The following is a 12,297-nucleotide window of genomic DNA, read 5'->3' on the forward strand; positions in this document are numbered from 1 at the left end:
ACAATTCAGTGCTTACAAGTGATTAAAAAGTCACTTCTGATGCTTTTTTTTTTCTTTTCTGGATTGAGCTGTAAGCAAGTAAAATGTTTTCAAGGTCTGTTTTCCTTAGCTTTCATTGGAAGTGAAAGAGTGAGTATTTTGGCTGATGATTTTGAATCAGAATATCTTCGTAGAACAGAGTCAAGAAAACAAGAGAAGTACATGTCTTCCATCCATTTAGCATGTTCTAAGTCATATAGATACTGGGATATACTGAAGGTCTGCATATACCAAAGAGAGAGGTTTAATTGCTGCCATGAAGATCTTTAGCCTACAAAAGAGGGGTGTCACTGTATTGGTCAGGGTATAGCTGCTCTGAGACACAACGCTGTTATGCATGTCTTAGTGGTAGGCAGTCTGGGTCATTTGGAATTTGCCTTAGGCTGTTTTTGCAAATTGGATGTTTTAAAATATGTCAAAAATGAATGTAGTATGAAGATTTTAAGATTAAGAGCCAGGCTTTCATTTCTTTAATCTCTCTGCTGTACCAAGTCCCTCTTTCCCTAACCAGTTTCTCACCTGACTGCCATTCCAGGCTTCAGGCTGAAACAGGCCCGCACTGAATTTCAGTCTCTTGTCAGTCTCCTGGGTGTTGTTCTGACCTCTCCATTGCTTTACTCTGTATTCCACTCTAGGCTTTCTTGGCCTCCCAGTCTAGACCTCTCAGGTGGACTGAAGTCTGTAGGAGACAATATTGACATTCAGAATCAATTCTTCACTGGAATTACTTGGTGCCCCCAAAATTTCTCAGCAGGTTCAGGGTAAAAATCCAGCTCATTCTCAGTAGTATTGGTCTGGACCATGGTTAGCTGTCATCACATCTTTGAAGAAATCAGTCATCAAGTTCAACATGATTCACAAAGTCTTAGTGTAATGATGGCTTCTTTAACTCCCCAAAACACTGCTTAAGTGCTCAAGGAGCATGCACCTTAGCAGATGTTGTTTCTGTTACTGCAGCCATTCTTTCACTGAAAATGTTGAAGATGTAGACAAACAAGTTTTATAGTTAGGAGTGCCAGTGGCATCTAGGATTTCTGCAGCTTTCACTATCATTATATTTATCTGAGACAGTGCAATGTTTTCCCCATTCTGTTGTTTTTGCACTTTCTGATTGATTTGATATTTTATTTCTTTAGGGATTTTTTTTGTTTGTTTGTTTTGTTTTGTTTTGCAACAAATACTTTTATTTGCTTCGTTTCATGTTTGATTTGTTTTAAATTAGTTGGTTTACAGCTAATCAAATGGTAATCAAGTCCTTAGTGCTGTCCTTATCAGTATCTGAAAGATGTGGTGGTATTTGACACCACTCTACTTATCAGGGTATGTATTTCACTGTTAGGAAGAGTGTGGAAGTTTATTTGTGCATATTATGTGACCAGTAGTCCCTGTCTGCAGCATACTATCATTTAGGTCTCCCCTCTTCTTCCAGTATTAAGGATTTTTCTTATTTTTCTCTTCATAGACTGGGATCTGTTCTCTCCTATTACAAACTTGTATGTACCTCCATTGAAAAAAACCCCAACAAAACACAAAAGCAACAAAACCCCCCCAAAAAAACCAACCTGAAACAAAAAAAACAACCCAAGGAAATTTTCTTTTCTACTATCATTCATTTTTGGCATTTATTACAGACATTCAGTTCTCGCTCTGAAATATTTTTACTGCTCATCCTTCTGACAGTTAATGGTTTTGACTACAGAATGTTCATGTTCTATTTTTTCACACAGTCCTCAGCTGTCTTAGAAAGGAAAAGATGGATTTAAGATTGCCTTTTTCCTAGCATTACTGCTACTTTATTTTAATTGATAGCATGGGTACAACAGTGCCTGTCGAATCTTAGCATTGTATTGCTCCTCCACTTTGGTCTGCTGAGTAAGATAAGTGTTTTTCATGACAGCATTTCTGGTTTGAAGCTCTTATGGCAGAAATCCTGGGGAAGACACTTGTGCAGGCAGGAAGCCAAACACTCCTTTTAGTTTCAGCAGAGACATTAAAGCCTAAAAAGATGCTCTTTTGTTTTTGCATACACTGACTCTTTTTGATTTTCCTAAGGTTTTAATTTGACTTTGTTTATGGATTTTATACTTTTTCAGTTCAGCCTGTATATTTCCTGCCAGTGAGCCTGTTAGTATGTGGCAAAAGGGAAGAACATCAGCCAGATTGTGTACCAAGACCTACCCATCTGCTTCAGTGTGGCTAAAACAGCTTAAACTGCGTTTGCACACAGCTGTGTGCCAGCAGCACGTGTGGATAGATGTACCTAGGTGTACTGTAATTGAACTGTTCAGGTGAATAGCAGTGAGGCTGGTCAGAATGCAGTCCTGGTGGTGGGCTGGGGCACTCCCCTGGCCAGTAGAGCCCTGCTCATTCTGCTGCATTCACACCAGCTCAGCTTGGTCTGCAGCTGGTACAGTCATGCATCTCGCTGCAAGGCAGGAAAACAATGAAAGTCAAAGAAACCTTGTACATCTTGGTTGGACTGTATTATTTAGTGGCCAGAGAACTTGCTGTGCTTCCAAAATCACGTTCACTTTTTCATTCTGCTGGAGCCCATTACTGACCAGTCCATCTCTTGCCTTGTAATCGGTTTTTTCACTCCTCAAATAAGATTTTCTGGAAAGAAAAGTGGATAGGAGGAAAATTCAGCAATGAAAACTATAGATACTGACCAGAAAATCCTTTGTGCCATACTTCTATATAAGCCTTGACAGAATTTATAATACCATAAACCAGTCCTGGGGCAAGTTTTCTTGAAGAGCTCAGTAATAACAGATTCTGTGGCATATACAGAAATAAAGAATTCTGGGTTAATATGTTTAGAGCCATAGTTCTGAGTAGTGTTATTGGAAGAAGAATGATAAAAATGAATGCACTACATGGAGTTAGGATAAAGTTAGCATGGTTGCTCACTTTTAGTGGGCACTTTTGCAGACTGAGTAGAACTGTCTAAGCCTTGGCATGATAAGAGGTGTGTTGTGCTCTGACAATGTTGGATGAAATGGCTGAAGAGAAGTCACTGCATATCCTGAGTACAGACAGGAGCTGTCTTGGGGACTGGCCTAGTCTCTCTGGTTTTGGTTCAACTAAAGCTCCTCCTTAAGCACCTTTTAGGAGCAGAGACCTTTATTCCCACCTTTTGAAAATGCTAATATCTGCCTGACCTGCACAGTTTTGTAACTCAGAGTTGTGGTTTGCTGAATTAATTTTTACTCAGGTCAGTTAATTTCTCAGGTTTTTAACATGGATAAGGGGAGGGACATATTTTTTTCTTCTGTTGTTGAGCACTGATTAGCAGTTTTATATAAATAGGGTCTGAGGCATGGCATCAGTACTTCTTACACTGGTTTAATTGCAGAAGTTCACATATTGCAGAAGTAATGCTCTCATTTCAAGCTATATGGTTCCATATAAATATGTAACTTGCTTAGCATACCTTGGATTTGTGTGACATTCTTACATGCCTTAAATCAAAGGTACTGTTAATGGGATTAGATGCAATCAGTACTGAACCATTGTGGTGTGATAGTGTATTTAGGAGTTATTCCCCTTAGCCCTGTGTATGTTAATGAAACACAAAGCTAATTTCAGAGGAAAAGAAAAATGCATGTCTGATACTTTCTTTCAGATGTTCCTTAGCTCCAGCACATATCCTGAGATTCATGGTTATCTGCATGCAAAGGAGCAGGGGAAAAAATCATGGAAAAAATTGTACTTTGTTTTGAGAAGATCTGGCCTTTATTTTTCCACTAAAGGTACATCTAAGGTAAGGGAGGAAAAAAAAGAGAGAGCAAGAACTGTGAAGTCAGAGCAAATATGTATGTATTGATAATTTGTTGTAATAATAAGAATTGTAACCATGAAAATTTATAATGAAATAATTAAATTTATAGTGATAAAAATGAAAAAATAAATCTAGTTATTATAGATAAAATCTAGAGAGATATGGAGACACAAAACTGGAAAGGTGTTGTCTTAGAAACTGCAGGGTTTTTTGCCTGATAAGTTTACTGCAGTCTGGTTGGTATTTCTCATAACAGAGTACTCTGTTAAAATGAATTTTCAAATACTAGTTAAATTTCTGAAGTATAAGTAGATATCCTCTAAAGTGGATATTGTAATTAATTATATAAAATAAGAATTTTTACAGTATAACTTTGGGAATTCTCGAAATTTGTCACTGGACAGTTTTTCATTTTACTAGTTCAGCTTTTTGATGTTGTTACTTTAAACCTTATCATATTAAGCATTGCAGTTGAGAAACCTTTTACATAAACTACTCAAAACAATGTCTATTAATGTTTTCTGTAATTACCTGCCAAGGTTTTAATTGAGCTTGTTTGTATCCTTTAGGAAATATCTTTTGTTTGCTTCTTAGGGGGTAGAGATCATGGTTAGAAATGGTACTGGGTAATAATTATAACAGTATGTTGTTTTTCAGTTTATGAAAATTTATTTTGTTTTGGTGTCTGAAATGCATACCGCTCTCAAAATTTGCCTCCTACTCTAATTTTATTATTGCTTGAATCTAGTGAAAGTTTTCTCAGAGATTATATAATTTATAGTCTGGAGGAATAAACTCTCACTGATTTGATTTTTTTTTTTCCTTTGCATTATAAAATGAATATTGAGTTGCCTTTTTTTAGATTTCATGGTGTCATGGTTAAAACTGCAGTTTGTAAGACTTTTGTTTTGGAGCAGGATAACTACTTTACTCTTCCAAGTTTCTTATCTCGGGAGGCTAGCTAAAAGTGGTCTAACTGTATTACATTGCTTTTCTTTTTAGGAGCCAAGGCATCTGCAGTTTTTCTGTGAATTCAGCAATAGTGATATGTACATGTCTTTAACAGGCAAAAAGATTTCTGGAGCACCAACAAACTATGGATTCTGCTTTAAGGTACAAGCTTATTATTCTGATACATATTAAAGAAAGCCAGAGTTTTTAGGTAAGCTTAAGTTTCTTTAAGGCTTTGAAAGCAATACTCAGCTGTCTATTATAAAATAGGAGAATTAGTGGCTTTTATTTCAACAGGTTTTATCTTCAAGATATGCTTTAATGCTAAAAAAATGTGCTGTGGCCTTCTAGCCTAACAAATCAGGAGGAACCAGAGACCTGAAACAGCTCTGTGCAGATGATGAACAAAGTAGGACCTGTTGGATGACAGCAATTAGGTTACTCAAGGTAATTTTTCTGTGTGGAGTTAACTTCTTGCTTAAGTGTGCTATATGATATTTTGATGCTGGGAGTAGAGAGGTAACATCATTTTAAGTTCCCATGCAATAGCAGTATCAATTTTGTGCTTTTTTGTACTTCTGAAAGTTTTGGGATTTTTTTATCATCCTAACAAGAAGAGAGAGATCAAATCCTGGAATCCTTGTAAGGGATGGAATGATGCCTCAGTCCTGAAAATATTTAACATTAAGTATATGCTTCTGTTTAACCGTGTTGAATTCAGTGAGACTGATGAATAATGTTGAACAAAGCAACAAGAATACACAAGAAGGGAACTTTAATGTTTTTAAAATGTGACTGTTTGTGACAAAATAGGAGCAGGCCACTTGGCATATTAAATGGGTAGTATTTGTTGCAAAGTGTTTATAAAGGCAGTAGCAGCAGTGTTGATGTACATTTCCTTAGCCTAACAGCTTTTTGTCCCTGGTTTTTAATGGAAAAGCGTGTGCTATCTTTTTCATCTGGGAAAAAAAAACCTTACTTGGCTTAGGTTTATAATTTAAAATGCTAACCATGTTATTTTCTGGTTTTAGTATGGGATGCAGCTGTATCAGAATTACATGCAACCATATCAAGGTAGAAGTGGCTGCAGCCCTTTGAATATAACACCTATGGTATGTCCCACAGTAGCTCCATCTATAAATACATGTTTCTGCCATTGTGCTCTGTTCAAGTAACTTGTGTCAGTTAGAGTGCTGACCTGCTCCTTCAAAACCTTGCATGTGCGAATGCTTGCCGAAATATTTAGGGCTGCCAGGGTTGACTAGAGAGCTAATTAGTTGATTTCCTTACTTGGAACAAAGCAGTTAAAAGGCTTTTCCCTTTCTAAAATCTCCAGTATTTTGAGAGTTCATTGGCTTATTATTGTTGAATGGAAAGGAGGTTTTGAAAACAAAGCAGCAGAACCATAAATGCATTAAAATAGAAGCAAAGTGTTCAAGGTTACACATGCTGACGAATAAGAAGATTATAACAAATCCTTTTTGGAATGCTTCCTCTTTCAATTTAACTAAAAAATAAAAAAATTAAGTACTTGAGATGAATTTTGGCTGGTGCAACATTGACTGGACTTCAGAGGAAAACCATATTTTGGCAGATGGGCTGCCCTGTTTTGGAGAAAAATGGCCTATACTAGATATTGTGTCTGTCTTCTCAGTCGGGTAGTTGGGATTGGATGAGGTTGCCCATTTCTTAATATCTTATATTATCCCAGCTCTTTATGAGTCATTTAATTTCAGACCTTTTCATGGATGATTTCTATCCCTTTTGTGTTTTTTGTTGGCCAAATTGGATAAAAATTACTTTTTGCCGAGATCTGTGATAATGATTTTATGGTGATTTTTTTTTAGCTTTTATTATAGTTCTTGCTGATAAAATGCCTAAGAATGCATTTGCTATCACAGGTACTCACAAAAGTAGTTTTCAGTGATCTTGCTAATAAGCATGGCTTATTAAGCATGTGCTTAATACGCTGCCCATGTCTTAGTTTGTGTTATGTGAAGCTACTGCAATAGCCAGCTGCTGCTCTTATGATGGATCAGGGAGCCACAACTGATTCTCTCCTCTTTCACTGTTGTGCATTTTAGCTGCCATAGCTTCTAACAGGCAGAATCTATACCCACTGCTAACAAAGGCTCTGTTTTTCTACTTGTGTATAATTCATGAATTAAACAGCAAATTGAATAATCTGGGGATTAAGTGCACACGCTAATGAACATACTTCATAAGGAAGCCACTTCCACATTTCACATTCCTTAATTTCTCATCTATGTCACCTACAAAGAGTTCTAGAAGCAAAGATTGTCTCTTAATTTGCCCTTGGTTTTTTTTTACTTTTGCAAAGTTTTCACAGGTTTAGTGTTACTCGGATAGAATTTAGTCTACAGTGTCAAGCATTACAGTGAACTACTGAATTGCTCTTTTCTATTTCTACTTATAGTCATGTTTGTAACCAAGCAAAAAAAAATTCCAAAAAAACAAACAAAACCAGAACTTCTCTGTTTTTGGGCTGGGAAGCTTTGCTAGCTATACAGAAGTCTGGGCCTCTTGTGTCCAGATGTTGCTTTAACTTACAGAGTGCTAGAACGCTCTTTTATTATTAGATATTCCGATGCCTGCCAAAATTTGAGCCATCACGATTCTTATAAAGCATGATTTTGTAAACCTTGATTTCTGAGAAAAATTTTGAGGATTTTTAGGACTGTTTTGTCAAACCTCAATGTTCTTATTCAGTTGTTACAAATTTGATCTTCACTGAGAGAAAAATAACACAAGCATTTTTTTGTAACAGATGCTGCAGTTATTGAGTCTGTGATTAGAGTTAGAAGGGATGTGTTAAAATAGAAGTTATACTCCATTGAAATTGCTGTTTTTAATGCTTAAATATGGTAAACTGAATGGAAATTTGTATAGCAAACATACAAACCTGACATATTTCTGAGAAATATTTCTTAATTTGATCATTATGTGTAATATTTTTGTATTTTACCTTTTTTTCCCTGTTACTTGGACATCTTAATAACAGTTTCCTGACTTGTTTTGACATGGAAGGGGATAGTTGTAGTTAAAAATATAAAAATAGTTTATGGTAAAGTGATGTATTTGTCATCCATTGCAGTAATGCAAAAAGATGGTCTGTCCTGCCAGCCTGTAAAATTGAGCTTTGCAGCAGCATACTGGAATTGCAAATGCTCCTGGCTCTGATGGGGAACACTGCCAATACTTGAAATATCACTTATAAAACATAATGTTTTCTCAGAAGCTTACTTTAAAATGATGAATCTTGTAAAAAGTGAGCAGACTAAATTTATTTTTCTTTGTTGCAGAGAAGCATTTCAGAAAATTCTTTAGTAGCAATGGATTTCTCAGGACACAGAAGCAGAATTATAGAAAATCCAACAGAAGCCCTTTCAGTTGCAGTTGAAGAAGGATTAGCATGGCGGGTATAAACACCTTTAATTTATCAAAATAGTATTTTCTGGTTTGGTGGGGGGTTTTTGGGTGCTTTTTTTCTTTTTGTTTTGGTTAGGTTTGGTTAGATTAATTTGTTTTTTGGCTTTTTTTTTTAAACATAAGAGCTTTGAAGTCATGTTTTTGCTTCTCTCTCATACAGAGGAGAGGCTGTCTCCGACTCAACTCACATGGTAGTCCTATTGCCATGGCTAACATGGGTATGTGTGAGTTAATTCCTTGCCAGAGAAATGCAATAACTGGTTCTTTCAACGAAAGGAAAATGTCTTTACACTGATTTTTTTTTTCTACAGCTATACACAGGTCTCAGTCATGGTTTCATCATAAAATCTCTAGGGAAGAGGCTCAAAGACTTATTTTGCAGCATGGACTTGTAGATGGGTAAGTTAATTCTTTACTTAGTTTGTCTGAGACATGTTTCTAGCCAACAACTGCTATTTTCATGTGCCTCATACTGGGGGGAGGTGGAGGAAGAAGTTTGTACCTACCTAATAGGAATAAAAATTCTTTTATATAGGGCTATCTGGGGATCAGTTGGTTCCTATTTTATATTACTTGGAAACAATGAAGTGGTGATCTAAGACTTCAGTTCTGTCACTGACCAATTACTTATGTCTGTTCAGAGCCAAGCACTAGAGCTGTGTCTTTGCACAGGATTCTCTGGGAGCCGTCAGCCTTGGCACCACTGTCGTTTGTATCTCTATTAGCGATGAAAGAGTGAAAGAAAGCCTGAAAACATTATTCTAAGATGAGCTGAGCTGGGACAGACATTGAAAAAAAGTATGCTTTTTTCTCATGAATTGACTAAAAATTGTGTCATCCTTTAATAGTAAACAATAAATGTTAGGTTGAGATTTTAATTTTTAAATATTTCATTTAAATATTAATATTAAAAGTTACTAAACAAGTAGGTATTTTATGTTCAAATCATCCTGCTTTACATACCTGCATTTTTATACTTAGTCCTGTATTAAATGTGAACTTGGGCCTTCTTTATTCAGGGAGTAATTTAATAAAAAAAATCTCAATTTCTTTGAGTCTGCTTCCAGTTAGGTACCTGGAACATCAGATTGCTGGTTAAATTCCTTCAGTTTTAGATTAAGTATGTTGTAGTACTGTTTTCTACATCTACAAAAAGAGCTCCAGGAAAAAAAGAAGTGAAGGGGAGGAAACGAAGACAAACACAGCACAGGGATGGTTAATTGGACTTCCACTTTTGTATTTTTTTTTCTTTTTTTTAATTTCTGAGGTCTTGTTTTTAAGCCTAGCTTATCATCTTGGAGCTGGTTCCATGCTCTGCATTTATTTTTGCATTTGTTAGAAGAGTGGGACAGGACATGGGGATGAATCCAACATATATTTCTGAGCAGTGCAGTGGGATTTTGAGGACAATGATACTTTTGTGTGGACTGCCTAAAATTAACTAGACCTGGTAGTATGAGTGCTCATATGCTGTCAGATACATATTCAGGAGTTACAGTGAAGTAATGAACACATGACATCATGTGGCATCATTTTGATGAGCTAAAAGCATGCATTATTAATATTATATATTAACCAGAAATGCAGCCATTTTTAATGGGGAAAATAAGACTTTAGTTTCTGGGAGTGAGGACAGAGAAAATAATCCATATTGAGCCTTTTAAGGTGATCCTGAGCTAGGAGTTCTGAGGCATATATGACAAGGGAGTAGGGCCTCTGTAATACTGTGAGTACCAACAGATTCATTGTTCATGATGGCTTTTAGAAGACAAGGAGGTGATTATATAAACTAACTACAGTAGTTGAAGTATTTGGATAACCCAATAACAGAATTAGGGACAGCAACAGTCTTAAGGCATGCTATGAAGGAAGAAAGTTTTTGGAACTGGGGTGTTAAACCAACTTTCTTTAACAAGTTCTCTTGGTAATATTTTAGATTTTGTAGCTTACCGCCTAAAGTATGTTGGAAGACTTTTCAGTGATAAATGGTTGAAAGGATTGCAAACTCATCAGCATCTGATTGATGAAAGGGATAAGAGCATTACCAAAAGGCCCATGGAAAGGTCCAAGTCGTCATTCAGAGTAGTTCATGAGGGAGTTCATGACTGGAGTCATCCAGCATGTCTAAAAAGCTCCTTCCAGCCACTATTTCTGAGATTCTTTGAATTACTACCCTTTCTTCATAATAAAGTGTTTCAAGGTTCTTTGACAACTAAAGTAGGTCTATTGTGATTATATTAGAAAATAATAAAGATCTTTTTATCTGAAAAAGAAAAAGAAATGTTGCTTATATTTTGTGATAAAACTTGTGAAAGAAGTAAGGAAATGCACTTTAAAAGAACTGATGAAAGGGAACTTAAATCCCAATCAAAGTGATTACATTGTGTATCGTTTAATGTGGATCCTAGTAACTTGGTGTAGAGACCCCCTTTTGGATATCTGCAAAGCGGCACATTACTACAGTGTAATTTCTGTGAATATAATGAAGTGCCAGTCATTAATGACAAGTATGTAATATACGGAGGTTAGTGCGCAGGGTGTGTGGTGCCTGCTGTGAGCAGTCTCGTTCGTGTCCCGGCCAGGGTGAGCCCGCTAGGTGGTGGGAGCGAGCCGCTCTGAGCGGAGCCCGCGCTGCCGGCCTGTCCCTGTCCCCGTCCCCGTCCCCGTCCCCGTCCCCGCTCCTGTCCCTGCCCCGTCTCCGTCCCCGCTCCTGTCCCCGTCCCCGTCCCTGTCCCTGTCCCTGTCCCCGTCCCCGTCCCCGTCTCCGTCCCCGCTCCTGTCCCCGTCCCCGTCCCCGTCCCCGTCCCCGTCCCCGCTCCTGTCCCTGTCCCTGTCCCTGTCCCTGTCCCTGTCCCTACTGAGCGCTGGGCTGGCAGCCGCCCTCGGGAGGAGCTGCCTTAGTAACAGGGCTCCGAATTACACTGCACAGGGATTTGGGCAGAAATGGGCGTGATTATGGACTCAAAATTTATTAATTCCAGATATTTTCTTACTATGTAGAAGTAAAACTCTTAAACTTTGAGATTAAAGTTAGGACTTGGAATCCATGCCAGAAGTCAGTGAAAATCCACTGCAAACCTTTGGCTGGCTTTATATTTTTTTCCTCTTGAAATTATTTCTTTTTATGTAGTAGCTGGGCTCTCATTTCCGGTGTGTGGTAAGGCAGTTATGAGTAGGTGGTCATAAGTGTTTACTTGGTTGAAACCTGCAAGTCCATTTTGCCCATTTCTTTAATGTCCTGAAGGAGGAGCATGCTTTCCAGTGGCTGTGCCTCCATTTCCCTTCTTTGGTACATTGGTCGGCTCTACCTGTTCCAGACCTGAACAGTTTAAGCAGTTCAGACTCTCTCCACTCCAAAGCTATCTATCAGGTTCTTCCCTCCAAACTGTTCTCTGCCAACACTCCAAACCAGGTGATTTGGTGAAAACTGTCTCATGTTGGTGATCATCCTTTGCCTGTACCAAATTATTCTACCCGGACTATGGCAAAGTTATGTTTGTCCATGTTCTGGTTGGAATCAGTTATCAGTGAATTAATTGCAGTAGCCCTTTTGGCCATTCAGAGTGTCATGATTTGAAGAATGAGTCCATAAAGCAAGCAGAGTGTAGCTCTGTCTTGTTGGGAATTTTGCCGCTGTGCAGAAATGGGAGTGCATTTATGAGGATTGGCCAGATGTGAAAAACATTCTGTTGTGCCTTGCATTACCTCTTCCATAAAATTCCTGTTTAAATACCTTTTGAATTTTCCTTATAATGTTTGTGATTTAGAAAATTCAAGTTTTTTCTAGTCAGAGTACAAAGAAAAATTTTGTTCAAAGCTCAAACTTCGAGAGTGCTTTTCTGTCTGAAGAAATGTATTGTAATTGTATGCAGTGCAAAAACCAACGCCTACAGTGTCATTTATTCTGAGAATGCATGTTTTTCACATAATAGACAAGGTGAAGAAGAATTTAAGAGAAAGTATTCCCAGTGACACATTTGCAGAGAAATACTGATCAAAAGCCTAACTTACATAATTGATATTATTTATGCTTTTCACTAATACTTGCTGTAATGAATTTAGAACATTTTTAACTG

The 12,297-nt window shown here is 37.4% G+C and overlaps 1 protein-coding gene across 2 annotated transcripts in view; it reads left to right on the forward strand.

Annotated features, from left to right (window-relative positions):
- The window catches only part of GRB14 (growth factor receptor bound protein 14), a 57,558-nt gene that overhangs the window by 40,943 nt on the left and 4,318 nt on the right, over positions 1-12,297 (forward strand). For both annotated transcript variants that reach the window (XM_062498218.1, XM_062498219.1), the window contains 7 exons: positions 3,665-3,802; positions 4,823-4,933; positions 5,123-5,218; positions 5,803-5,883; positions 8,095-8,211; positions 8,382-8,439; positions 8,533-8,620. In XM_062498218.1, coding sequence (XP_062354202.1) covers positions 3,665-3,802; positions 4,823-4,933; positions 5,123-5,218; positions 5,803-5,883; positions 8,095-8,211; positions 8,382-8,439; positions 8,533-8,620 — 689 coding nt within the window. The remainder of the gene's footprint in view (positions 1-3,664; positions 3,803-4,822; positions 4,934-5,122; positions 5,219-5,802; positions 5,884-8,094; positions 8,212-8,381; positions 8,440-8,532; positions 8,621-12,297) is intronic.

This window comes from Cinclus cinclus, chromosome 9 (assembly GCF_963662255.1).
Source record: "Cinclus cinclus chromosome 9, bCinCin1.1, whole genome shotgun sequence".
Lineage (NCBI taxonomy): Eukaryota > Metazoa > Chordata > Aves > Passeriformes > Cinclidae > Cinclus > Cinclus cinclus.